This window comes from Echinops telfairi, unplaced genomic scaffold (assembly GCF_000313985.2).
Source record: "Echinops telfairi isolate 266 unplaced genomic scaffold, ASM31398v2 ScPeMD7_2;HRSCAF=8, whole genome shotgun sequence".
NCBI classification, from domain to species: Eukaryota; Metazoa; Chordata; class Mammalia; order Afrosoricida; family Tenrecidae; genus Echinops; species Echinops telfairi.
The window spans coordinates 70,646,146-70,671,229 of record NW_022103898.1 but is presented as its reverse complement, the minus strand read 5'-3'; the positions used below and the strand labels follow the sequence as shown (position 1 = coordinate 70,671,229).

General features: G+C 36.5%; 1 protein-coding gene across 5 annotated transcripts in view; it reads left to right on the top strand.

The window, feature by feature from the left end:
* Positions 1-25,084, top strand: part of MON2 (MON2 homolog, regulator of endosome-to-Golgi trafficking) — a 129,055-nt gene that overhangs the window by 50,221 nt on the left and 53,750 nt on the right. For 3 of the 5 annotated variants that reach the window (XM_045289923.1, XM_004700485.2, XM_045289939.1), the window contains exons 12-27: positions 3,464-3,696; positions 6,209-6,290; positions 7,107-7,291; positions 8,204-8,316; positions 8,695-8,799; positions 9,295-9,375; positions 9,458-9,531; positions 9,620-9,710; positions 10,895-10,996; positions 12,215-12,217; positions 12,408-12,518; positions 13,113-13,288; positions 13,681-13,843; positions 17,093-17,386; positions 17,985-18,183; positions 24,015-24,643. In XM_045289923.1, coding sequence (XP_045145858.1) covers positions 3,464-3,696; positions 6,209-6,290; positions 7,107-7,291; positions 8,204-8,316; positions 8,695-8,799; positions 9,295-9,375; positions 9,458-9,531; positions 9,620-9,710; positions 10,895-10,996; positions 12,215-12,217; positions 12,408-12,518; positions 13,113-13,288; positions 13,681-13,843; positions 17,093-17,386; positions 17,985-18,183; positions 24,015-24,643 — 2,641 coding nt within the window. The remainder of the gene's footprint in view (positions 1-3,463; positions 3,697-6,208; positions 6,291-7,106; positions 7,292-8,203; positions 8,317-8,694; positions 8,800-9,294; positions 9,376-9,457; positions 9,532-9,619; positions 9,711-10,894; positions 10,997-12,214; positions 12,218-12,407; positions 12,519-13,112; positions 13,289-13,680; positions 13,844-17,092; positions 17,387-17,984; positions 18,184-24,014; positions 24,644-25,084) is intronic. The other 2 variants (XM_004700487.4, XM_004700486.4) reach the window with 1 other exon arrangement.

Below are 25,084 nucleotides of genomic sequence, written 5' to 3'. Positions count from 1 at the left end.
ACATACCATGAACTGCAAGAAAAACAAGCAGATCTGTCTTGGACAAAGTACAGCCAGAATGTTCTTTAGAAGCACAGATGGCAAGACTTCTCATGCAGGAGCCATTTCCTTTAGAAGGACATCATGCTTGGTGTCAAAGTATTTGATTAGCTAAAAAGAAGACACTTAATGAGTGAGGTAGTTAGTTTATTGTGCCAACCTGGCCAATTAACACGTGGGGTTAATTGAAGGGTGGAGAGATAAATGCTCAGTGAGCCTTGCCTTTCTAGTTCTCGGGTGTCTTGCTTTCTGATGGTCTTATCAGGGTGCAGCTGTCTTTGCCAGTTCCCTGCTTTAGCTGGCAAGGCTCACTTCCTGCAAGACATCCCTGAGGAGAAGCCACATGAACCTACCCCATTGCAGCCGTGGGTGCTAGAGCACCCATGTGGAGACCCCTACCAGTGCTGAGATGTTTACACGTTCACTGACTTGGCTTTCCTTCTGCAGTCGGCATCATTGCATCTGTTTTGTGAGATGGAGTAGGACTTTGTGGATTGGTGCTGGACATAGGAATTAATGTTGGACTTGTGGGCTTGGACAGCACTGGGTTGGGATGTTTTCTTGATGCACACTTAACCTTTATATAAAACTCTCTTCTACAGAAACTCTTATGCATGAGTTTCTGTGGATTTGTTTCTTTATAGTACCCAGACTAATACATTATGGTACTGAGAGTGGGGTACTGGAGAAACAAATCATAAGATGGAGAGTAGATGTTTGTTTGGCCTCTCCCTCATGGAAGTTTTTCTTCTTTGTCTAGCCAGAGGTCAGATAAAGCCACACTATTTACTCAGTTGTTTTCTGGGTAAAATATGGGAAGTAGGAAAACAGAAAGTTTGTAAGCTCACTTGCTTTCAGCCATTAAAATTTGGTGTTTAGATGGCTTTAGGCCATGACTGTAAAGAAGGCTTTGAAAATATATGCTGCAGCCAGTGCTTTGGAGTACTTAGGAACTAATAGTCTTTGTCAAAAGCTGGAAAAAATCTGGAACCATGAAGAAAACTCCTCTCTGGGACTGAGAGCAGGCTAAAATGCTTGCTAGGTGACCACCTGGATCTACTTGTTGAGTGGAGGTGGGAGAAATGCAGCAATAAAGAGAAGGGTTGAATTTGGCCACTGACACCTGTGGACTTGGTTTATAGGAAAATGAGGAGAAGATGAGAGCGGGTTGACTTAAAGTTCATGACCTAGCATGAAGGGCTAGGCTTGTTGAGTATTGGTGAGAGCCCATGGTCTAAAGGCAAGGTGACCAAGGGTACCCTGTGGAGGCTGAGTGAGGCAGCCCACATTGAGTTGACCAGAACCCGACCTTATGGAGATTTTTGAGCCTGTGAACTGGTGTATATTGTTACTGACTGTATGGATGGCCTGTCCGGATTTGACTTTGCTTATGGATGCAGACTTCACAAGGTTCCCACTGGAATGAAGATTCTTCATGTCGAAAAATATGATTGTCTTCTCAGATGTCAGTGGGCAGTATATAAATTGGATACTCAAAATTGGGGGGATAAAGGCATGAAGTGGTCAACTTACAAATTTTCATAGGTGGGGGAACATATTCACAGGATTATAGGATTAGGGTGTAGGTGTTACTTAACTACAGTCATGAAGCTAATGAATTATGTACAGGTGCCAGGTTGGCAAGGGGTGGATTGAGGTAACCACCTGGCCAATAAACACATGTGGGGTTAATTGAAGGACAGAAGGATAAATGGCTCAGTGAGCCTCGCCTTTCTAGTTCTCCAGTCTCTTGCTTTGTGATGGTTGCACCAGGGTGCAGCTGCCTTAGCCAGTTCCCTGCGTTAGCTGGCAAGGCTCACTTCCTGCAAGACATCCTTGAGGAGAAGCCACATGGACCTACCCCAATGCAGCCCTGGGTGCTGAAGCACCATGTAGAGACCCCTGCCAGTGTTGAGATGCTTACACATTCACTGACTTGCCTTTCCTCCTGCAGTCGGCATCATTGCATCTGTTTTGTGAGTTGGAGGAGGACTTTGTGGATTGGTGTTGAACATATGAGTTAATGGGTTAATGTTGGACTTATGGGCTTGGGCCGTACTGGTTTGGGATGTTTTCTTGATGCACACTTAACCTTTATATAAAATTCTCTTATACATGAGTATCTGTGAATTTGTTTCTTTAAAGTACCCAGACTAATACAATGAGATAGATTGACACAGTGGCTGCAATATTGGGTTTAAACATAATCCCAATTGTGAGGATAGCATAGAACAAGGCAGTATCTCGTTCTGTAGTACATAAGGTTACTTTGAATCAGAACTGACTTGTTGCCACCTAAATACATTTCTAAGACACTTTTGTAATAATTTGAGTAGTCTATTTACAATTATTCTTTGTTGTTGCTTAATGTTTATTTACTATTGATTAAAAAACTTTTGAAACTATTAACAGCAGTTATGTAGTACCTATAGAAATCAAGCAATCAATATTTCCAACCAATGTAATATGAGCTTGGCATTCCAACAGTTCTGCTTGGGCAGTTACTATTATATTTTGAATAATTGGTATTCATAATTAAACCACGATTCTTGCAGTACTCTAGACTTTAAATGTAAAGTTAGTTTAAATGTGTATAGTATTCTATTTTGTATTATATCATCATAGTGATATTTTACCATATAGCTTAATTATTCTAAAATTATGAAAATGTAGAATCATCAAAGATTTAAATATTTTAACTAAGAGTCATTATTTTTATCCATTATAAGTACTTAATCTCATTTAGGCCTTGTCATGCTATAAAATATATTACAGCTTGAAAATATTAAGAGAATCAAAGAGTGAAATGGTCACGTCTAGCTCCCACTTCATTTTATAAACTGAAAAAGGTCTCAGTCCAAAGTGCTGCCCTTGTGTAGCTTTCCTGTCAGTGAGGGAGCTACTATGTACAAGCACTAATAAACTTGTAACCTTAAATAGGGGTTAACTTTTTGAGGGGCATAAAAGTAAATTAAGGGGATAAAGAATGACCAGAATGCAGATGGAAATAGATAAGTCTCTTAGAAGATAATATTGAACAAACACATAATTAGAAGGAAGAAAGGAACTCCTCCAGTAAACTTGCTGGGTGGGAGGTGGTGAAGAAACTGAACAAAAAAAAACTATCAAGTTGTAGAATTCCTTTTTTATTCATCACAGTCTAAAAGTTTCTTGTTTGCATAATTGGGGCAGGGGACAAAATATAAATTAGTACAATAATTAGTTTTGACAATAGTCTTGGAGGCCTTAATTTTTCTAATCGCACTAGGAGAGTAAATTTCTCTTCCAGATGAAGCAAACGCAGTGGTGTCCATTTACTTTTGTTCTGTTTATCTTAATACTTATGGTCCAGAAATTAGGGGGAATAGTTTATATTTTTTCTTCTTTGCAGCTTCTCACTAGTGTTTAATTTTCATAATTTCAGCCTAGAGATGTTAGACAAAGTTGAGCCCCCAACTATACCAGAAGGTTATGCCATGTCTGTGGCATTCCATTGTTTACTAGACCTTGTACGTGGAATCACTAGCATGATTGAAGGAGAGTTAGGAGAGGCTGAAGCAGAATATCAGACTGCCACTGAAGCAGTCTCTTCACCAGCACAGTCGTCGGAGCAGCAAGACTTACAGTCCACATCAGACCACACAGATAGAGAGACAGGTAAGTTACTACGATTCTTTGTTTTTCATTTTTATTTTGAAATAATTTGAAATGTATAAAGGTGTTACAAAAATAGTAGTTTCCTTAGACCCTTCACCCTGATTTCCCAATTGTTAACACTTTATTTTATTTGTCTTAATATTATGTGCCTATAGACATGACGCTGTGCTCTTTTCTGAGCTATTTAAGAGGAAGACATACCATCCTATCTTTCAGTATGCCAGTGTGTATGTTCTAAAACCAGGGCACTCTCCTACACAACCACAAGAAATTTACTATCTGTCCAGTATCATCTCCCAGATCCCATTCAGATTTTCCTAGTTTTTCCACAGATGCCCTGTGTGTTTTGGGATCACATGTTGAATTTAATTGCCATGTCTCTGTACTCTTTTTTAGTCTGCAGCAGTCCCTTAGTTTTTCATTGTTTTTATAATGTTGACTTTTTTTGTTTGTTTTGTTAAGAGTACTGAGTAGTCAAGTTGGGTCTTTCTGATGTTTCCTCATAATTAAATTTGACTTACGCACTTTTGGTAGGGCTACCCCAGAAATACTGTTCTGTCAGGAAACAAACCATAGCAATTCCACTCATTACTAGTGATGCTAACATTCATTATTTGATTAATTTATGTCTGCCAGGTTTCATCACTGTAAAGTTAATTAACTTTTATGGAAAAATATTTTGAGACCTTCTCTATTAGAACTTTTCCTAATTTATTTTTGCATACTTATTTATATTAATATGGGTTCATGGGTTTTTGTTTTATTGAAAGGATTATAATCTATACCCATCATCTATTTTGGTACTCTGTTTTCCCCTGTGTACTTTGAATATGTCCCCATCAATCTGTGAGCATTACCTTACTATCCAATAACAAGATGATCCAGGCTTATCTTAAATTTTTCTTGCCCACTTTTAGTCATTCATTTTTCGAAATAGCTCTGTGACTTTTTTTAGTGGAAAGTTCAGAACTATATCTGAAGGTGATGAATCAGTTCTGATGCATAGCAACCCTATAACTGTAATCTTTATGAAAGCACACTCTCTCCCATAGTGTGACTGGTGAGTTTGAACCACTGACCTTTTGTATAACAGCAGAGTACTTTACCATTGAGATTCAAACACATTGCCCGCAGGTCAACTTTGACTCACAGTGATGCTATAGAATAGATCTGTCTCACAGTGTTTGCAAGACTCTAAATCTTTATGGAAGCAAACGGTCTAATCTTTCTTCCCTGAAGTAGCTGGTGGATTCAACTGCTGACCGTTGTATTAGCAGGTCAGTGCTACTGCCCCACCAAAACTCATAACCAAACTCACTGCCCTTGGAGTTAATTCTGAGTCATATGCACCAGCAGGCTCCCTTAATGAAGAATAGTATTTACAAAGTAAAGGTGCCTATGTGGCATAGATGCTTTGTGCTCAACTACTACCCTAAGGGTTGTTGGTTCAAACTTATCCAGTGGTGCTCCGGCAGAAAGGCCTGGTGATCGATCTGTTCCCTTAAAGAGTATAGCCATGAAAACCCTATGGAGTTGTTCTATTCTGTAACACATGATTTTGCCCTGATGGAATCAATTTCATGGCAGCAGGTTTGGCTTTTGTTTATTTATAAAAGAAATAATGGACACTCTGTATACTTCTTGCTACTTGGTTAAGAATATATAACGGGTCTTTTTAAAGATTTGCAGAAAAACTCCATTATCTTCTCATTTCATTTCTCTGAGAACTTTGTGAAGGGCCCCTCTTATGTATACACAAACACACTAATCACACATCTGTCTTCTTTTTTAAAGTATCCATTTATTTTAAATATCATTCCTCATTCCAATTCAGTACCACAAAGTCTGTATAACTACCTTCTCCAGTGGTTAAAAAAAAACCCCGACCTTCATTTTACTCAGTGTATTTACTTGCTTAGTTCATAATGTATGTAACCAATCTCTTGGCTGACTGAGACAGCCTGTTTTTCAGTAGTCATCCTCACTTTCACCTGGTCACACAGACTGAGAGGTTGGCCTGATGAAGGACAAGGGAATAGGCACTAACGCATAAAAATTTCCATTTTTTATACATATATGTGCCTTGTTCATTTTGATACTTAACTTACTTTGGCCATAATGATAAATTAAAATTTTAATTTCTTTAATGTCTTTATTCATACATCAATTATTGTCAGAATTGTAGAATTTACTGTTGTTGTTTTTAAAGTGCTTTACATATAATTTTAGAGATATCAACCAGTTAAATTGTTTACAAAAAGATCTTAACTGTATACACAAATATTTAAAACATTTAAGAACAACTTGGCTTTAAGACTTCTGGAAGTCAGAAAATATAGTACAGTATTCAAGTATGAGTTTATTCAGATATGTTTTAAATATTACAGCTTCAGTGTTCATGATGAGTAGGTAGCTTTTAGAATTTGATACATTGGGAAATAGCATAACACCTGAATTATCACCAACTATTGTGGTTTTTGTTTTGTGTTACATTTTTGTTTTTTTCTTTAAGTTAGCAGAGCTGTTTGGGAAGAAATGGTGAATGCCTGCTGGTGTGGTCTTCTTGCTGCACTCTCACTGCTTCTTGATGCCAGGTATTAAGTCTTTATAAGTTTTCTTATTACATATGGCACGTAAAAAATTCAAGTGGTTTATTTAAATTTGGTCTAATATTTCTCCCAATTTATTTATATTGAACATTATTCTTTTCTCATCACCCTTTCCCCATCCATAGTTGCTCTATCCCCCACTAGAATTCTTGTTAAATTTGGGGAAAATGAAATTCACAAAATAACAGAATGTCTTGTTTGTTTTGAGACTTAATTTATACTATTTTAACAATGATGATGTATTATTAAATTTTTCTGTTTTTATTCAGAATTACAGGATTTAAATGCTTAATATTTTAAGTGTAATCTTGGAGTTTTGTATCTTTTTCTTAGATATAGTTAGTCCCTGATTGACAGTTCCATCATAAGTCAGTTAAGACATAAATTGCAGGCCTAATTTCTTCCCCATTTTATTAGTACTATTATCATTCATTTCATTTATTAATTTAATCTTTATATGCCTTTAGGTGTTTAAAGTATTCCACGTAAATTTTAGATGTATTTTAATACATACATTAAAATATATATAAAATAAAATAACAAACATTCATAAGTATGACTCATCATAATTCAAATGTGTCTTAAATAGGGAACTCCCTATTATGAATATGTGTATTGTATATTACTTTTACCCAGTCATATTTCCAAATAATAAGTTAATTAGTCAAAATTCTGTCTTATATAAATTTTGACAATTTTTTGTATATTTTAAATTTTGCTTACTATTTATTTCTAGATCATATTTTGCAGAATGAGTAAGAATAAATTAATCAGATTAAATGGAATACGTTATCTTTTCAGCACTGATGAAGCTGCCACTGAGAATATTTTAAAAGCTGAACTGACTATGGCTGCTCTCTGTGGGAAGCTGGGCCTTGTAACTTCAAGAGATGCTTTTATAACTGCAATCTGTAAAGGTTCCCTGCCTCCTCATTATGCTCTTACTGTATTGAATACCACCACTGCAGCTGCACTCTCCAATAAATGTAAGACTTACTCAGATTCTTGTCATATCCAATAGAAAAGATTAGAGACTTTCTTAGTTCAAGCTTCTACTCATTCTTTCAGTTTCATTGAGGAAATTAGTATCCCTGAGCCTGATTTCTTTCATCTTGTTCAAAAGGGAAAAAAAAGGGGGACGGGGGTGAGAGAAAATACCAATTTTAAACAAGTTCCGATTTTAATACATGTTTTAAATAATAGTTGAAGAGATAAAATATGCTGAATCTGGGAATTTTTTGTAAACTATAACATTGTTGAGCGGGTGGTGATGATTTTTTATAATTGAAACTAATAGAAAGTATTGCTTGTAACCACTTAGATTAGCCTAACATCCAAATGAACTGAAACTTGTAACTTAAAATGTCAACATTTTAATATGACATTCACTTTTCAGACTGCAAATGTGACTCTTGTTCTCTAACTTTTAACTAGAAAAGTAACTGGTGATCTAAAGCCAAACCAATCCCACTGCTGTCAAGTTGATTCCAATTCATAGAGATCCTGTAGGACAGAGTAGAACTGCTCCTTAGGGCTTCCGAGATTACCTTCGGCCTCGTCTTTCTCCTGTGAAGCAGTTGATGGATTTGAACCAGCAGTCAAAGAGTTAGCAGCCTCCTGCTTAAACCACTATAATACTAGGGCTCCTTACACTTGGGGTACATGGGTAGAAAGCTTAATACATTCTAATTTTACCTTATGAAGAAATAGTCCAAAGTTTTGTGATTTTCAAGTTATATAGCAAATTCTTATTATTTGCTTGTCTTGGTTTCTATACCTCATGATTTTTTTAATGGTAAAATGATATTTAAATATATGTCACAGTTGAACTTGTTCTGATCAAATTAGTATTTTAGAATATAGCTTGCGTTTGACAAAAGTTTTCCTTTGTGTTCTAGCATATTCTATTCAGGGCCAAAGTGTTCTGATGATCAGTCCATCAAGTGAATCCCACCAGCAGGTTGTAGCAGTGGGTCAGCCTCTAGCAGTCCAGCCTCAAGGGACAGTCATGGTAAAGTTTTTTGTTTTGTTTTTTTTTAATTACAAATTAGCTGCCAAGGATATCTCTTATATCCTTTATTTGTATTTGTCAAAAATTTTATCATTGCAGTTACTTGTTTTCTTTTACCTGGATACTATATCTATAGAAAAAAGTGGTTAAAATTATTCAATTGACATTTTCCTAAGCAACTATGGCAACAACTTGTAATCCAATTCATTTCTTGTGTGTAAAATCATTGAGAATAAGCATCCAAACCTGTTTTCTTATTTTCGTAAAGGGAAAAAAAATTGAATATGATGCTGCTTTACAATTTTTTTAATTTTTGAGAGTGCCTTACATTTCTGCAACTACATCGTTATTGTTGTTGTTGTTTTTTTAAATATCTAGCTAACATCCAAAAATATCCAGTGTATGAGGACTTTACTTAACTTGGCACACTGCCATGGAGCTGTTCTTGGAACATCCTGGCAACTTGTCTTGGCAACTCTACAGGTATGGTGTAGCCTCTAGGTCAGAGGTCAATGTTCTTTTTATATTTAAGGTCTAACAGTTAAACTAAGCAGTGCCCATTAGTGCTTTAGGCATGCCTCCAGAATAGGCAGTACGTTTGGAAAATGAGAAACTGTAAAGGAGAGGCAGTGTGGCTCATATTATAGGCAGTGATCAAGTATTTTTTATAGTTGCCTGGTGTAACAAGTCTTTTTATTCTTATTACTGGTTTTAGTTATTAGAAATTACTATTATGCTGCTGTTGTGTGTCATCAAGCTGATTCTGACAATAGGGACACTTCAGGACAGAATAGAGTTTCCAAGGCTAGAGTCTTTCAGGGATACTTGGCCACAAGCTGATGGTGGGCTCTGATCACTGACCCTTAGATTACTTAGTGTGCAGCACCAGGGCATTACTACCAATTTTAACTTTACTTATTAGAATTCCTATAATATTATGAAGTTTTGCTGATATTTATTCATTTTCTTCTTTTGCAGCATCTTGTATGGATTCTAGGATTAAAACCTAGTAGTGGGGGTGCCTTGAAACCTGGGAGAGCTGTAGAAGGACCCAGTACAGTAAGCCCTAGTCATTCTTCCCAAACTAGTGCTAGTGCCTCCTAGAGTGTTCCTGTTACATTTCATCCTTTTTGTTTTTTAGGTTCTAACAACAGCTGTGATGACAGATTTACCAGTGATTTCCAATATACTTTCAAGATTGTTTGAAAGCTCACAGTAAGTGTCTGTTTTGTAATTGATAAGAACATTGTTATTATCTATATATTTTAGATCATAATATCTTACTAATTCATTTTCATTTTAGGTATCTTGATGATGTGTCACTGCATCATTTAATAAATGCACTTTGCTCCTTATCCCTAGAAGCAATGGATATGGCTTATGGGAATAATAAGGTGTGGTATGCTACTTTTCAGTTTCAAATTTGGTACATTGTTTAATTAAATAAGTTACTCACCCTAGAACTTAGTCATTTGGTAGAGTAATTATATTTTGGAATTTTAACATTTAAGATTATATGTTGAGGGAATACAAAGAACATACTTTGACTATTGATATACTTTGCAATTTAAAATTTTCTATTTTGTGTATTGAATATTTTTATAAGGAATATGACAATACTATTTTATTAATAAGTACTACAAAATGTCACATGTATCAAAAAAGATTTGTCATAAAAGCCCCTTTGCACTTCTTTCAATGTACTGACTTCTAGGGAAGAAATATGTTGCGACATTTTCATATTAGATTTTATCAATACTGAAGAATGTTAAATATATATATTATAGTGAAGATCTTTTCCTCTAAAAGTTATAAAATTATTATGCTTATAATTTTCTTGAAAACAATCTTTTTCCGTTGTCTTTTTGTGTGTTCTTCCTTTTTTTAAATTCCATGTCTCAGTGTGAAGTACTACAGTAATTCATTAGAAAATACTCATGGCTTTAGTAAAATGAGTTTGCAGTTAGTAGATTTTGCCACTTACATTAGCAGTAGATTAGAGATAGTTGCCCTGTGATTTTTTTCCACCCTGCACCTTGTAACACATGGACTAATTTATCTGTGGGTGATATATACTGATTCTCTTTCTGATTATTGATATGCCATTGACTTTAGAGAGCTGCTTTCTCTGTCTCTTTATTCTACTATATAAAACTGACAGCCGTAAGCCCGGCCATAGCCTTAGCTTTTTATCTTTTCTCCTGGTTCCTACTGTCTCCTTTGCTTTGTTTTCATACTGACATTCAGACAGAAAGCCTGGATCTTTTCACGTGTCATGGTTCTTTTATTCTTTCTGGGTCCATATAGTAGCCATTCCTTTTGTGTTCCTGGTATAGTTTTTAATTTTCACTGGTTCCCCATGGAAGCATTCTCTCCTAACCAAGTTCTCCAGTGGGGCCATTCTGCATAGCATAGGGTAGCTGAAGGAGTTAACTATTGATGGCAAATCAATATTTGTTGCTGATTTTATATCACATAATCATTACAATCATGCCCTTTATAATATTCTGTTTTATTTACAGTTGAAGCCATCAGTTTTCCTAGTAGTATAAAAAAATGCAGTATGTTTTCTCCTTAGGAACCATCCCTTTTTGCTGTTGCCAAATTATTAGAAACTGGTCTTGTTAACATGCATCGAATAGAAATATTATGGAGACCTCTAACTGGCCATCTGCTTGAGGTAACACCTTTTTCTTAAACATTTTATTTAAAAGTTTATTAAAGAGTTTTTGAAGGACATATAATTTGTGCATGGATGATGATTAAATTACCAAAATGAAGGTAAACACTTAGAACAATGATTTAGGAACCATTTGAAAAATCAGAATAAATATTTTTTTCTCCCTTTGCTGACCTTGTATTTGCATCTGTTATATAGTGTGAAGCACATATTGAATTAAGTAATTTGTTCGATGAGGGAACAGTTTGCTTTTAGTGACTGAAAATTGGTGAGTTTTTAAAATGAGAGATAGCAATGGAATCTCTGAAGGTTTATTTCAGTTCTTTGACCTTCTGCTTGGAACCTCATTATTTTATTATATGGTCTTTTGATCACCTCCATTCCAGCAAGTTCTGAAACAACTTCAAAGTAATTGGGACTGAGAGTTAGGAGTTATACTGTTCATTTATAACCTCTGGTATGATTACAAGATAGCTTTTCTACAAAGTGAAAAATTTGTCAATAGATAGAGCCAGTGAATATTATCTGAAAATGTATATTATTTTGTAGTCAAGTTGAGTAGTTAATAATAATTAGCTATTTCATAATAACTGGTGGCATAATGGTTATGCATTGTTGGGCTGGGCTATGTGTTGAACAGTAAGGTCAGCAGTTTGAAACTACCAGCTGCTCTGTGGGAGAAAAATAGGGCTTTCTGTTCCCAGGAACAGTAACAATTTTGGAAACCCACAGGGGCAGTTCTACCCTGTCCTATAGAGTCAATATAAGTTGGCATCAACTTGATGGCAGTGAGTTTGATGGTTTGCTTTGTTTTTCTGAGGCGGGTGTCTGTCTGTACATATGTTTGTAGTTCAGGTTACCCTGGTTGTTTTATGTTATTTTAATACCCTGGGAAAGATATTATTCTCAGTAAGAAAAACAAGTGCATGAGGATTTTGTTGTTGTTTGCATTTGTGAGGGCTTTTATAAATTAAGGGAGATAGGCCCACTTCTTCGTTATTAGACATTCTCTTCAAACGGTAAGAAAACAAGTTCTTAAAATTTTAGCATTATTTTAAAATATGATATTAGACTAAATTAGGAACTTTACCATCAGCTCATTTCTTTTATTCTGTCTGATGACATTTCATTTACTTTTATGAAATCTTTTTTTCCTATACCTTATTTTAGTTTCATCTTTTTTTCCTCTCTATTGCTTCCTCTTGCCCCCATATTCAGAAGGTAAGCTAACTTACATTTTAGATCCATACATATTTTAAAAACTCTTACTGATGAATATTTGGTGAATTTTAAAAATGAAAAGAATAGAAAACATAATATTTAGATTATTCCTTTATCAAATTGATGTATGATTTGTATCTTAAATATAAAAATGAAATATTTCATATTTGTTCACTGTATATACCTTTAGGTTTGCCAGCATCCAAACTCTCGAATGAGAGAATGGGGAGCAGAAGCTTTAACTTCACTTATTAAAGCAGGTCTAACGTTTAATCATGATCCCCCACTTTCACAAAACCAGGTAATCTGGGGAGGGAGATTCCCATCTCAGTTTTTATATATAGTATATAACCAACCTGCCTCATATACAATTCTTCTTTTTTTAACTTATCAAAAAGGAATGTTCCAAAGGTGGGTTTGTGTTCATCCTTTTTGTATGTAGGCCATGGATCTCTTAACAGAAAGCTAATGTGCTTCGTTTAAGATTGTCTGCAGACTGTAATTTGAGCACCTTCGTGTAACTGCTCCATGACGGCATAGTGAGTGCTGGCTGGCCTGTGAACTACGCGTTCCACAGTGTGAACCACCAGCTGCTCTGAGGGAGGAAGCCAATGCCTTCTGCTCCCATAAAGCATCATGGTCTCGGACACCCACACGGACAGTGCTAGTCTGTCCTGTTGGACACGATACGTGGTTTTGAAGATTGATTTTTATTTTTTAAAAGATATGGCAAAATTAGCCTTTAATGATTATTGTTACAAGTTAAAATCATGTTTATCGTAATAAATTTTTTTCTATTTGCCATAGTCTAAGTAGAGTAACCTAAAAAAGCAGTAGCAAAGCCTTCCTGTCATTGGAACTTTTTATCCTAATTAGTTTTTCACTCCCTTTTCAGAGGCTGCAGTTGCTCTTATTGAATCCATTAAAGGAAATGTCCAATATTAACCATCCTGATATCCGACTCAAGCAATTAGAATGTGTGTTGCAGATACTGCAGAGTCAGGGAGACAGCCTTGGGCCTGGATGGCCATTAGTGCTTGGAGTCATGGGAGCAATCAGAAATGATCAAGGGTAAGTGTTTAAATCTAACATCTAAACAGGGAAACAAGAAGAAAGGGAAGATTTGTTTAAATTCTAAAATGATATTTTTAATATTTATTTTAATTGATTATTAATTGGGAGTTAGTACATATTTCATTCGATAGTTCGGTCACATCAAGCATTATTGTGCAATTGCTACCACAATCCGTTTCCAAACATTATTTTTCTTCCTGGACCCCCTTTTAGCCCCTGCCCCACCACCACTGTACCCCACCCTCCCCAAACCCTTATTCTATTTCCTTTCCCTATAGTTTCATCTATCCTGGGTTTTGCTTTGCATATTTTAACTTACTGGAAAGTTTATAATTTTTCTTTCCCATTTCTTTCTAATGCATCAGTATAAATTTATTTTCTATTTTCAGAGAATCCTTAATACGAACTGCATTCCAATGTCTTCAGTTGGTTGTCACAGACTTTCTACCAACAATGCCTTGCACTTGTCTACAGATAGTTGTAGATGTTGCCGGTAGCTTTGGACTTCATAACCAAGAACTGAATATTAGTTTAACTTCAATAGGTTTACTTGTAAGTATTGCCTTTCTGATGATAGTACAATAGAGAGCTCATGTTACACTGCTGGGACTGTATGCAAATTAAATGTTCTTTAGACTCAATGGGAATTGTTTAACTGACTTAAGGATTAAATGAAGTTCTTTAAGAAATACTTCATTAGTTTTTGGAATAATCATGCTATATTAAGCCTTTTCCATGGTTGTCATGAGAAAACTTAATAAGAACTGAAAGTATACAAGAAAAATATTTTAGAGCAAAGAAGAGTGAAGAAAATCAAAGATGTTTGGAAACAATTAGTCCAAAGGAAAATAGACCATGTGCACTTCAGCCTTCATAACCGTGAGACCAGAAGACTATATAGTGCCAACAATACAGACCTATAATGTGAACAGTAATGGCAAGGAGGTGTGCATACCATAGAACTTCAACTATAGGAGATCAAAAGGTCAGTGTTTGCCTGGAGCCAGGAAAGCTCAGAAGGCAGAAAGGGATATGAAACAACTACAAATGGAAACGGGTCATAAGGAAGATTTGGGAAGAGTGCAGTCGGTGTCACAAAGCCAAGTGTCTGTGAACTGTTGAAAGGAAACCCAATTTGCTCTGTAAACTTTCACCCCAATCACAGTGGTAAGCTGGAAAAAGAAAAATATCAAGTGGGCAAGTGTAAAGACTAATGTACTGCACAAGGCTTCTTTGACCTGACAAGCCAGGCTGTTACTCTGAGCACTAGGCGTCCTCACAGGACCAGGACTAACACCGCTCGGTGCACCTCACAACAACAACACATGCTCTGAAAGCCTGTGCACCTGTATGTTAAATGTGTCTGCCCCTATGGATTGATTAATTACTGCCCTCTTGGCCTCATTGTTATACATATAAAAAATTAAAGTTACAGCATTGTTGATATGGCCTGAGGTAAATATGTAGAGATATGATTCCTATGTTTATGTAATCTCTTCCATGTATATTATAACTCAGAAACCTTGTAAAGTCAGAATATTTACTTTATAAGCTAACTGCAATTATATTTTACCATTGAAATGATAGTTATAAAAATAAGTGTAAGCAAGCTGTGTATATGTTGCCTTTGTTAGGTGCCACTGATTCACAGTGACCCTGTGCACAACAGAGCATAACACTGCCCAGGCCTGCCCTATCCTCGCAGTTTTTCCTATGCTTGATCCCATTGTTGCAGTGACTGTGTCAGTCCATCTCCTTGAAGGCCTTCCCCTTTTTCTCTGCCACTCTACTTTTCCAAACATGCTGTCCTTCTCTGTCCAAACATGTCAGTTTCTCCTGACAACAGATCTAAAGCGTTTGAGACAAAGTCTCAACATCGCTGCCTCTAAGAAGCATTCTGGCTATACTTCTTCCAAGGCAAGTTTGTTCTCTTGGCAGTTCGTGGCACTTTCAGCATTCTTCACTAGCACCATCATTCAGTTGCACCAGTTCTCCTTCAGTCTCCTTATTCAGTGTCCAGCTTTCAGCTGCATATGAAGTCCGTCTGTAGACAGTTGGACATCCCCTTACAGAAGGGTCACCAGGTAGAGAAGAGCTAGTCAGGGTGCAGTATAGCACTGATGAAACATGCAACTTTCCTCTCGTTTTTAATGCTTCACCCATACCCACACCCACTATCATGACCCCAATTCTACCTTACAAATCCGGCTAGACCAGAGCATGTACACAGGTACAGAAAAGGGCTGGAAACATAGGGAATCCAGGACATACAAACCGTTCAGGACCAATAATGAAAGTAACGATATCAGAAGGAGAAGGCGAAGTGATGATGGGCCATTGGTTAGTGTAAGACATGAAAAAAATAATAATTTATAAATTATCAAGGCTTCATGATGGAGGGAGGGTGGGGGAGTGGGGGGGGGGAAATGACTCAAGTAGAAAGAAAATGTTTTGAAAATGATGATGGCAACATAGGCACAAATGGGCTTGACACGATGGATGGATGGATGAGCCCCCAATAAAATGATTTAAAAAAAAAGAAGAAAATCCATGGCTCAGGTGCGCCTTGGTCCTCAAAGTGACCACCTTACTTTTCAACACTTGATGAGGAGATCTTGTGTTATCAGATTTACCCAATGCAGTACATCATTTGATCACTTGGCTGCTGCTTCCATGAGCTTTTATTGCTCTTGGAAAAAACTAGTTGACATTCCACCATTTCAGGAGGTAGCATATGAGCAAAACCAATAGTATTGAAGGAAGAGGTTCAAGTTGTGCCGAATGCACTAGCTTATACCAAGGTTCCAGGAATTGGTCTATCAATTGAACATTTCAAAGAAGTGAATTAAGCACTGGAAGCACTTACCCATCTATGGCAGGAAATTTGGAAGACAGCTACTTGGTAACTGACTGGAAGGGATTCATATACCCATTCCAAAGAGGTGACCCAACAGAATGTTCAAATTATAGAATGATATCATTAATATAGCATGCAAGTAAATTTTTGCTGAAGATCATCCAACAGCAGTTGTAGCAATACAGCAAGCTGCCAGAGGTTCAGGCCAGATTCAAAAGAGGCATGGAACAAGTGATATTGGTGATGTCAGATGGATCTTAGCTAGAAGTGGAGTATATCAGAAAGATGTTTACTTGTGTTTTATTGACTCTGCAAAGGTACTTGACTGTGCAATGGCTGTACATATAATTGCTCCGAAAAAGTGGTTAATTTAATGCTGATTAAATTACTTCTAGATATCACCTCCTTGGATCCTTTGTGTTTTTATTATTGGCATAATTTGGTTGAGGATTAAGTCAAGATATGTTTGGAGTAATTATTCTTCACTTATATGAAATTATAAAATATATTAAATGTTTGCTACTAATGCTGTTGGTTGTGATAATGATATTATGGCTATATTTTTTAAAAGTCTTTAGTGTAGATTAAAACATGAGCGTAAACTAAATGGAGCAACATGTAAACCATTGTTTTATCTGAGTGATGAGTTTGCCGATACATTGAAATTCACCATACTACTCTTCTTTATTTTCTGTATATGAAAAAAAGTCATAATAGAAAAGTAAAGCTTTAAAGATTAATACTAAAACTACATCTTTCCATCAAATTGTACTAAAATCAGTCAGAGGTCCTGAGTGAGGAAGAGATATTTTCATTGAATATGTTCTACTAGGAAAGATTTAATATTTAAATTCTATTCTGAAGCCAAAATAGCCTTCTAAGACAAATTTAAGTCATTGGTTTAAAATAAATAATATTAAGTATTTTTCTACTTTATTTTTTAGTGGAATATTTCAGATTATTTTTTCCAAAGAGGAGAAGCGATTGAAAAAGAATTAAATAAAGAAGAGGCAGCACAACAAAAGCAGGCAGAAGAGAAAGGAGTAGTTTTGAATCGGCCGTTCCATCCTGCACCACCATTTGATTGCTTGTGGTTGTGTCTTTATGCCAAGTTGGGTGAACTATGTGTGGACCCCCGTCCTGCAGTAAGGAAGAGTGCTGGGCAAACTCTGTTTTCTACAATTGGTGCACATGGGACATTATTACAACATTCAACATGGCACACAGTTATTTGGAAGGTATTGTAATTTAGCTTAAGTTACTAGCTTTTAATGTTTCTTTTTTTTTTTTTTTAAGGAGCCTGTTGGTATAGTGAGTTTAGTGTTGGGTTGCTAGCCAGAGGTTGGCAGTTCAAACCCACCAGTTGCACTGTTAGTTAAAAATGAGACTCTCTGCTTCAGATTATTTTAGTACATACTCTTAAATAGAAGGGGATTCTTAAAAGTTTGTGGGAAAATGTAATTAAAAGACAGTGAACTTTTTTCCCCTGAATCTTTTGAAAGCCCTTCATAGTAACACATAACACAATCATCGAAAGGGCTTATTAAGTCACAGATTGCTTCTCCCCCTTCCACTGGGTACTTATCCTGTAGGTTGTCTCCCAAATGTTAAAGTGTCCCCAGACTCAGTAAGTCTTACACACTGTTCTATTCTCATTGAGCTTTTCACATACATGACCTTAAAAATAAACTTAAGAATATGTAAGGGTACATCTTTTCAGCATTTTCCTCTTACATATGAGAATTGACCAGCATTGGTAACAGTTCCCAGTTTGCCATGCCATTACTTAATTTATGTTATCAATACTTTTTATGTAACATTTTTATAAATATTCAGGTTCTTTTCCATCTATTGGACCGAGTTCGAGAATCTTCTACCACTGCTGACAAAGAAAAGATCGAGTCAGGAGGTGGCAATATTCTCATTCATCATTCAAGGGATACAGCAGAGAAGCAATGGGCTGAAACATGGGTGTTAACACTGGCCGGCGTAGCAAGAATCTTCAACACTAGAAGATATTTATTGCAACCTTTAGGTATATATATTTGCCAGGGTGTATGTGTTTGGGGGAGAGGGGGGACTGTAAATAATTTGAGGAGCCCTAGTTGTACAATGGGTTAAGTGCTTTTGCTGCTACCCGAAAGGTCAGTGATTGAAACCCACCAGCCAGTCCTCAGGAGAAAGACCTGGGGGGGTTGCTTCTGTAGAGATTATAGTGCTGGAACGCCTACGGGGCAGTTCTGCTCTATCCTGCTGGGTGTCCGTGAGTTGGAGTCGACTGAATGGCAGTGGATTTATACAAGTAATTCATGCTAAAGGGAATCTGGAAAACACATGATGGTAATACCCAAGAACGGTAAATTTTAACTTTTAAGTGTGCATTTTTATTCAGAAAGCATTTAATGTGCACCTGATGTGACCAAGACACTAGAAGGTACAATGTCTGTAAACTATACTTGTCATGCTATCATAGGCATGAGTGAGAAACCGTAATTACTTGGCTGGATCAAAAATATTGCAACTAGGGTTTCAGTTTATTCACGTACAAGTTTATTCCCAATAAAGTGTGTTTAAACATGTCTCTGTGATCAGCGAATGGCTGCACACAAACTCTCTCAGAAATAACACTAATCTTAGTTCATTCGGGTACATTCAATGAAAAGGGTCCGATGAAAACTAATTTCTGACCTGATCTGTAAGGCCAGTTAACTTCAAGGCAGAGAAATCCACTCACAAATATTATGGCAATTGATTTTTGGAACTCCCAAGCAGTAATCTTGATAGTTTTTATTCAAAGGACACAGGCTGATCATGGGGCTTATTAAGTTTTAAGAAAACTAAAAGCTCTGTTGGTAACAAAAGCTGTGCTGAGGAGTGACTCCCATTAAAGTGATGGACCTCATGTTTTGGTGGGTGGCAAGGCAGTTCTACAGCAGTTTTATTGGGTAAACTGTACTCCATCCACCCCACAACTTCAATCTTGCCCCTTCACACTTTCCCCCGTCCCCTACACAAAGAAATGTTGAAAAGGAGCACATGTCGAGTCCCTCTAAGATGCTAAAACTGCTGTTTTAAAATAGTGTAAATCGAAAAACACAGTGCTTCCAAGAAAGGTCAGAAAGACATCCCCCCTAGATGGGGGATATGTTGAGATAGTCGCTTCATGGTTTTATGTTTCTGTTTAATGCTTTTGTGATTTTGTAGCAGTACTTTTTACTTACTCTCATGCATACGTGTGAGGGGCTTCAGAAAGTTCAGGGAGCCCTGGCAGCATAGTGGGTTGCTAACCACAAGGCCAGCAGTTTGAAACCACCCGTCGCTCTATGGGAGTGAGATGAGACTTTTCTACTCCAATAAAGATGTAGTCTTGGAAGCCCACAGGAAGCAAGTCTGCTTTGCCCTATAGGGGTGCTATGAGTCAAAGTTGACTTGATGGCGGTGAGTGTGAGTTTTGTTTTTTGTTTGTTTGAATTTTGAGTCAATGTTCACAATGGAATTAAAAGATATCCACTGTTTTATGAACTATTTTGAAGCTCCCCCTTATGTAAAATTGCAAAAATGGTGAATGCTATGAAGGAGTGCAAACTTGTGAGATTATGATATTCGATCTAGCCAGAGAGGTCCAAATAGGCTACCTTGAGAAAGTTTATTTTACTGAAGATCTGAAGTTTAAGTACAAATTCACCAGGCAAGAAGATGCAGTGGGAAGATCATTCTCTTAGACTGCATAAAAGGAATTGGAGAAGACCCTTGCTTGTGTTTGGAATGAAGCGAATAGGGAGAGGCATGATTACAGATAGGATTGGTGGCAGAGGAAGAGGCCAGACAATGCAAAACTTTGTAGACCGTGTTTAAAAGTTAGAATTTCATCCTGAGTAATGAAAAACCACTGAAAAGTTTTTGTCATATGATGGAATCAGATATGGACGTCTGAAGGTCACTTGGATAGTGTGTGTAGAATAGAATGGCAGCAAAGAGCAATGGATGATTTTTCTAATGTTTTTTAAAAGCGTGACAGGATATTGTTAGGAGGCTGTTGCTCATAAAGGGCAGTGACTCTCAACCTTAAGTTTGATTTGGGGGCATTTTTGGTTATCACAGCTGTGTGAGGCTATATTAGCATCTAGTGGTTAGAATCCAGGGCTGCGGCCGAACATCTACTACATACAGAACAGCTCCTCAACACAGAACTGCCCAACTCAGAATGTTGATGGTGCTGAGGACGAGCCACCCGGATGTCGGTTTTCACTGCTTAAATTTTAGATGTACCAATGGGGGTGATAGACATGGGCAGCGATAATTTTGTGCATGGTTATGAGCATGCTGTATATACTTTATGTTTAACTATTTTTTTTAAGGCCTGTAGTCTGACATCATCAGATATGCATATCCAAAGATCACTTTGGCTGGTATATGTAGAATGTGTGCTAAAATATAAGCATATTTACTCCCTTCATAGGTATTTGAGTATGTTCTTAGTACTTTTTTTTCACTTCACTTTCTTAAAAATTCAGTAACAGTAATTTATAGTATCTGATTCCTTTTGCACTTTGGAACTTAATGCTTATATGTTTTTATTTTATCTATTTTTTCTCTTTATGTAATATTTACATAGAATAAAACACAAATTTTAATTGTACAGTCACTAAATTTTAACAAATGGTAATCTTTTTTATTTCTTTTCAACTTTTTATTGTGCCTTGGATGAAAGTTTACAGAGCAGATTTGTTTTCCGGCCCCCAATGAATGCTTGCTTTATTATTGCCATCCCCACAATATAGTAACTTTCCCCCTCAGTCCTCCCTGAGTTACCTATTTCCATTTGCCCCTTCCTACCCCGTCCTGCCTTCTGAGCTTGGTTTTTGGTCTCTCATGATTGATTTTTGGAGAGGTTTTGAGGGGACTGCAAAAGTTTGTAGGAAAATTCCACTGTCTTTTAATTCCATTTTCCACCAACTTGTCGAAGCCCCACAAGCATTTCTCCCTGGTGCTGTTGCTCACTTTATAGTCCTGTCTGTTATCTGGCTGAAAGTTGATTCCTAAGGGTAAATTCTGTGCCAAGCTTGAAGGGTGTCTTAAATGACCACAGTCTTGGGACTTCCACTGGTCTCTATCAGACCAGAAAATCTGGCCTTTTCATTGATTTGAATTTTGTTCTAATTTTTTTCTCCTCCTAGATCCAAAATCTACTACTGTGATTTTGATCAGAGCAGTATGTTAATGGTAGTGGACTTGTAGAACTGATCTCCGGGTGGTAAATGTTGTGGTTCATGTGGTCCATTATTTCTTTGGACTAATTGTTTCTTTGAGTACTAGGTTTTCTACACTCTGCTTTGCTCTGGACATTGAGAGCCCAATAGTAGATGGCCTCTCAAGCTTTTGAAGACCCCACTTGTTCCTCACCACAGCAGGGTCTAGAAAGTTGTTGTCGATTATGGTATGGCAGTTGATCTAGACATCCCTCATTAACTATCATTCTTAATACCAAGATTTAGTTTTTCTAGTGAAGATATAAGGCAAAATTCTTTTTAAAAAAACTTTATAACTTGAAGCTAGAAAATAATTTTTATCATTGATTTTGGAAATGGTTCAGATTTTTAATACTCTTACATAAAAGAGACTTCTTTCTAGGCATAAAGTATGTTAATGAAGGAAATGCACAGTTTCCCACCCCTGCTATTGGCATGGGATATTATAAGTCAGGTCAGTTCACCGTCAGTCAGATTAATTCACCATCTGGTTAGCAAGTATACTGATTCTTCTGACTTTTCAACAGAGATAGCAACTGGCACACTTTGTTTAACTCTTTTAATAGTTGTGAAATATAATTTGTTAAAACTCCAAACTCTGTTCATGTGAATTATACTTTAGTTTATTAATAAAGAAAATATGGTTGGGAAAAGGTGGTATAATTGGGCAGGTGTTACCTAAGCAGGTAGTTTGGTTTTTTTTTATGCCAGATTTATTTTCAGTTCCTTGTAGGCATTTGGGTTTATCTCTTAATTTTTAAAAAGAAAATTGAGAATTTTCAGCTAAACACACTTTTGAGATACGCACACCTTAGAATAATCAACAAAATGAGATCAAAAGGACAGAATTTACCCAAGGAAAAATTTCACAAGGGTTAGGAAAGAAGGAGGGATGGATATAGAATACTCAGGGAGGAATTGGAGAGGTGAATTTACATTGGGAATTGGCAATCAATGAATTTACATTGGGAATTGGCAATCAATGACGTGGAAGAAAAAGTGTATGAATTGTTGAATGAAAAACTGATCTTCACCCTATTCATAATAAAATTTTTCTAAAGAAAATTGTCATTTGTAGCTTTTACAAACAAAGTCTTAAATCTGCCATGTGTTGAGAGCTCGTATCTGTACCAATGTGTGTTCTCCGGTCTAGCCAGATTTTTAAGATGGAACTGGGTCATAGTAATGGTGGGGATGGGGTTGGGGGAAGGAAGCATTCAGGAACTAGAGGAATGAAGTGTGATTCGTCAGTGCTATACTACACCTTGGTTGAATCATCCCTTCCTTATAACCCTTCGATGGGGTGGATATCTAATTATCTACAAACGGGCTTTGGGTCTCCACTCCAACTGCCCTCATTTGCATCGATATAGTTGTTTGTTTGGGATCTCTTGATACCTGATACCTGATCCCATCAACACTTCATGATCACACAGGCTGGTGTGCTTCTTCCTTGTGTGCTTATTTGCTTCCCTGCTTTTGCATTGGCTTCATGCAAGTATAAGGGTAATAACCCATGCTAATAATAAAGCCATTAGATTTGGCTCTTGTAGAAACAAGGTCATATTTGCTGTATTTAGTATGTTGTGGCAACATACTATTCAACATAGTATCTCTATGAACAGTTGCTACAACATACTATACCTGTCCATAGAAATCTTCATTATAAAGGTGTTTAGTTGATCACCGGATTAGGGCAGCAGATTGAATTAATGAGTGAAAACCAACACGTATTACAGAATAGCTATTCAGTCCAGGGGTGTGCTGATGGTGGATCAGGTTCAAATTCACACAAGGGACAGATTTAGATTCATTATAAAAGTCACATTCTTTTTTATAATTCATTTTCTTTTGACAATTCACTCACTGTTATGGGCAAAACAATGTTTAAGAAATTGTACAATTGTAAAATTACTTAAATATGAAAACCATAGTATAAAGTTAAGGTTTTATGGCATATCACCTATTTTATTTTATACATTTGACCCTGGATTCTTAAGCTTATTTGACTTACCACCTCCTTTTTAGAAAAAACTACTCAGCAACCCCTTCACAATTAGAAACGATAGTACTATAGGCCATAATCCAGGTTAAAGTGTACTTACCTGCTATGGCAGCTGCCCTGAATTGTCCCAGCATCCTCCCAGAACATGGTGTCACCCACTTTGGGAAAGACAGATTAAGATCTATAAGACTCAAGTATCTTACTGTATAACTTACAGCCCTTTATTAAATATGTTAAAGATTGAGAGGTCTTGAGTAATTATAATAAATGTAGTTTATTTTTATTTACCAAAAAAAAAAGAAGAAAAAGCCTATAAGATTTTTATTCTGTTCTCTGAAAGAAGTACTAGGATGTAAAATTATGTTTCTAAGACCAAACATTTTGATAGACTAACTTCTTTCTGAGGCTTTTTTTCTCTTACCTCTGATTTTTTTTCCCTCCTGAATTTCTGGGTTGTAATTATTTTAATTCACAGAGTTAATATCTTAACACATACACATAGTTTTTCTATTCTATGAGAATTTAGGCAGATAAGTGAAACAGTGCTTTGATAGTAAGAGGAAGTCAGTCACTTTTATGGTGATAATTTTCCCCCCCTTCTTTCTAATACAGGAGATTTTTCCAAAGCGTGGGATGTTCTTCTTGACCACATACAGTCAGCAGCACTCAGCAAAAACAATGAAGTTTCTCTAGCTGCTCTGAAAAGCTTCCAGGAAATTTTACAGATTGTATCTCCTGTCAGAGACTCAGAGAAGCCTGAGACCCCACCTGCAGTTAATGTACCCATGCCTGTCCTTATAGGGTCCATATCAGGCCCTGGACTGAGCAGGCCGTTTGTAAGAACAGATTCCATTGGAGAAAGACTTGGAAGATACAGTAACGTAGAACCATCAATAGTTAACGATGAACTTGAAGATTTGAATCTTTGGTGGGCAGCATGGAATACCTGGTATAAAATTGGATCTGAAAGCACTAAGCCTCCTATTGCATTTGATAAACTAACATTCATTCCCAGCCAACCTTTTCTTACAGCCTTAGTTCAGATATTTCCAGCTCTCTACCAACACATAAAAACTGGTTTCAACATGGATGACTTGCAGAAGTTGGGAGTCATATTGCACAGTGCTGTTTCTGTCCCAATAAGCTCAGATGCATCCCCCTTTATTCTTCCGTCTTACACTGAAGCAGTTTTGACGAGTTTACAGGAAGCTGTTCTTACCGCTTTAGATGTTCTCCAAAAGGTAATGCCATTTTACTTGCTGCATAAGTAAACATTTCTCTGGATATATATATATACATTTTGCTGTATGTGTTTTTGGGTAAATTCTGAACTATCATGCATATCTTTTACTTTGGGTTAAATTCAGAATTATCTAGATCCAGTTAGCCTAAAAGCCTGACTTTCTGATAAATATGCATCTCTTCATAAGAGCATAAGAGGATATAATATTTAGAATAGCTTCAAAGTATTTTTATGAGTAAAAACTAGTGGAATTATTTGTTTAATAAAGAGTGGAATTATATATTTTTTCAACTGTACTCAAATTCAGCTCTGATTTTTTTTTTCATTTTTTAAATCATTTTATTGGGGGTTCGTACAATTCTTATCACAATCCATACATAACATCCATTGTGTCAAGCACATATGTACATTTGTTGCCCTCATCATTCTCAAAACATTT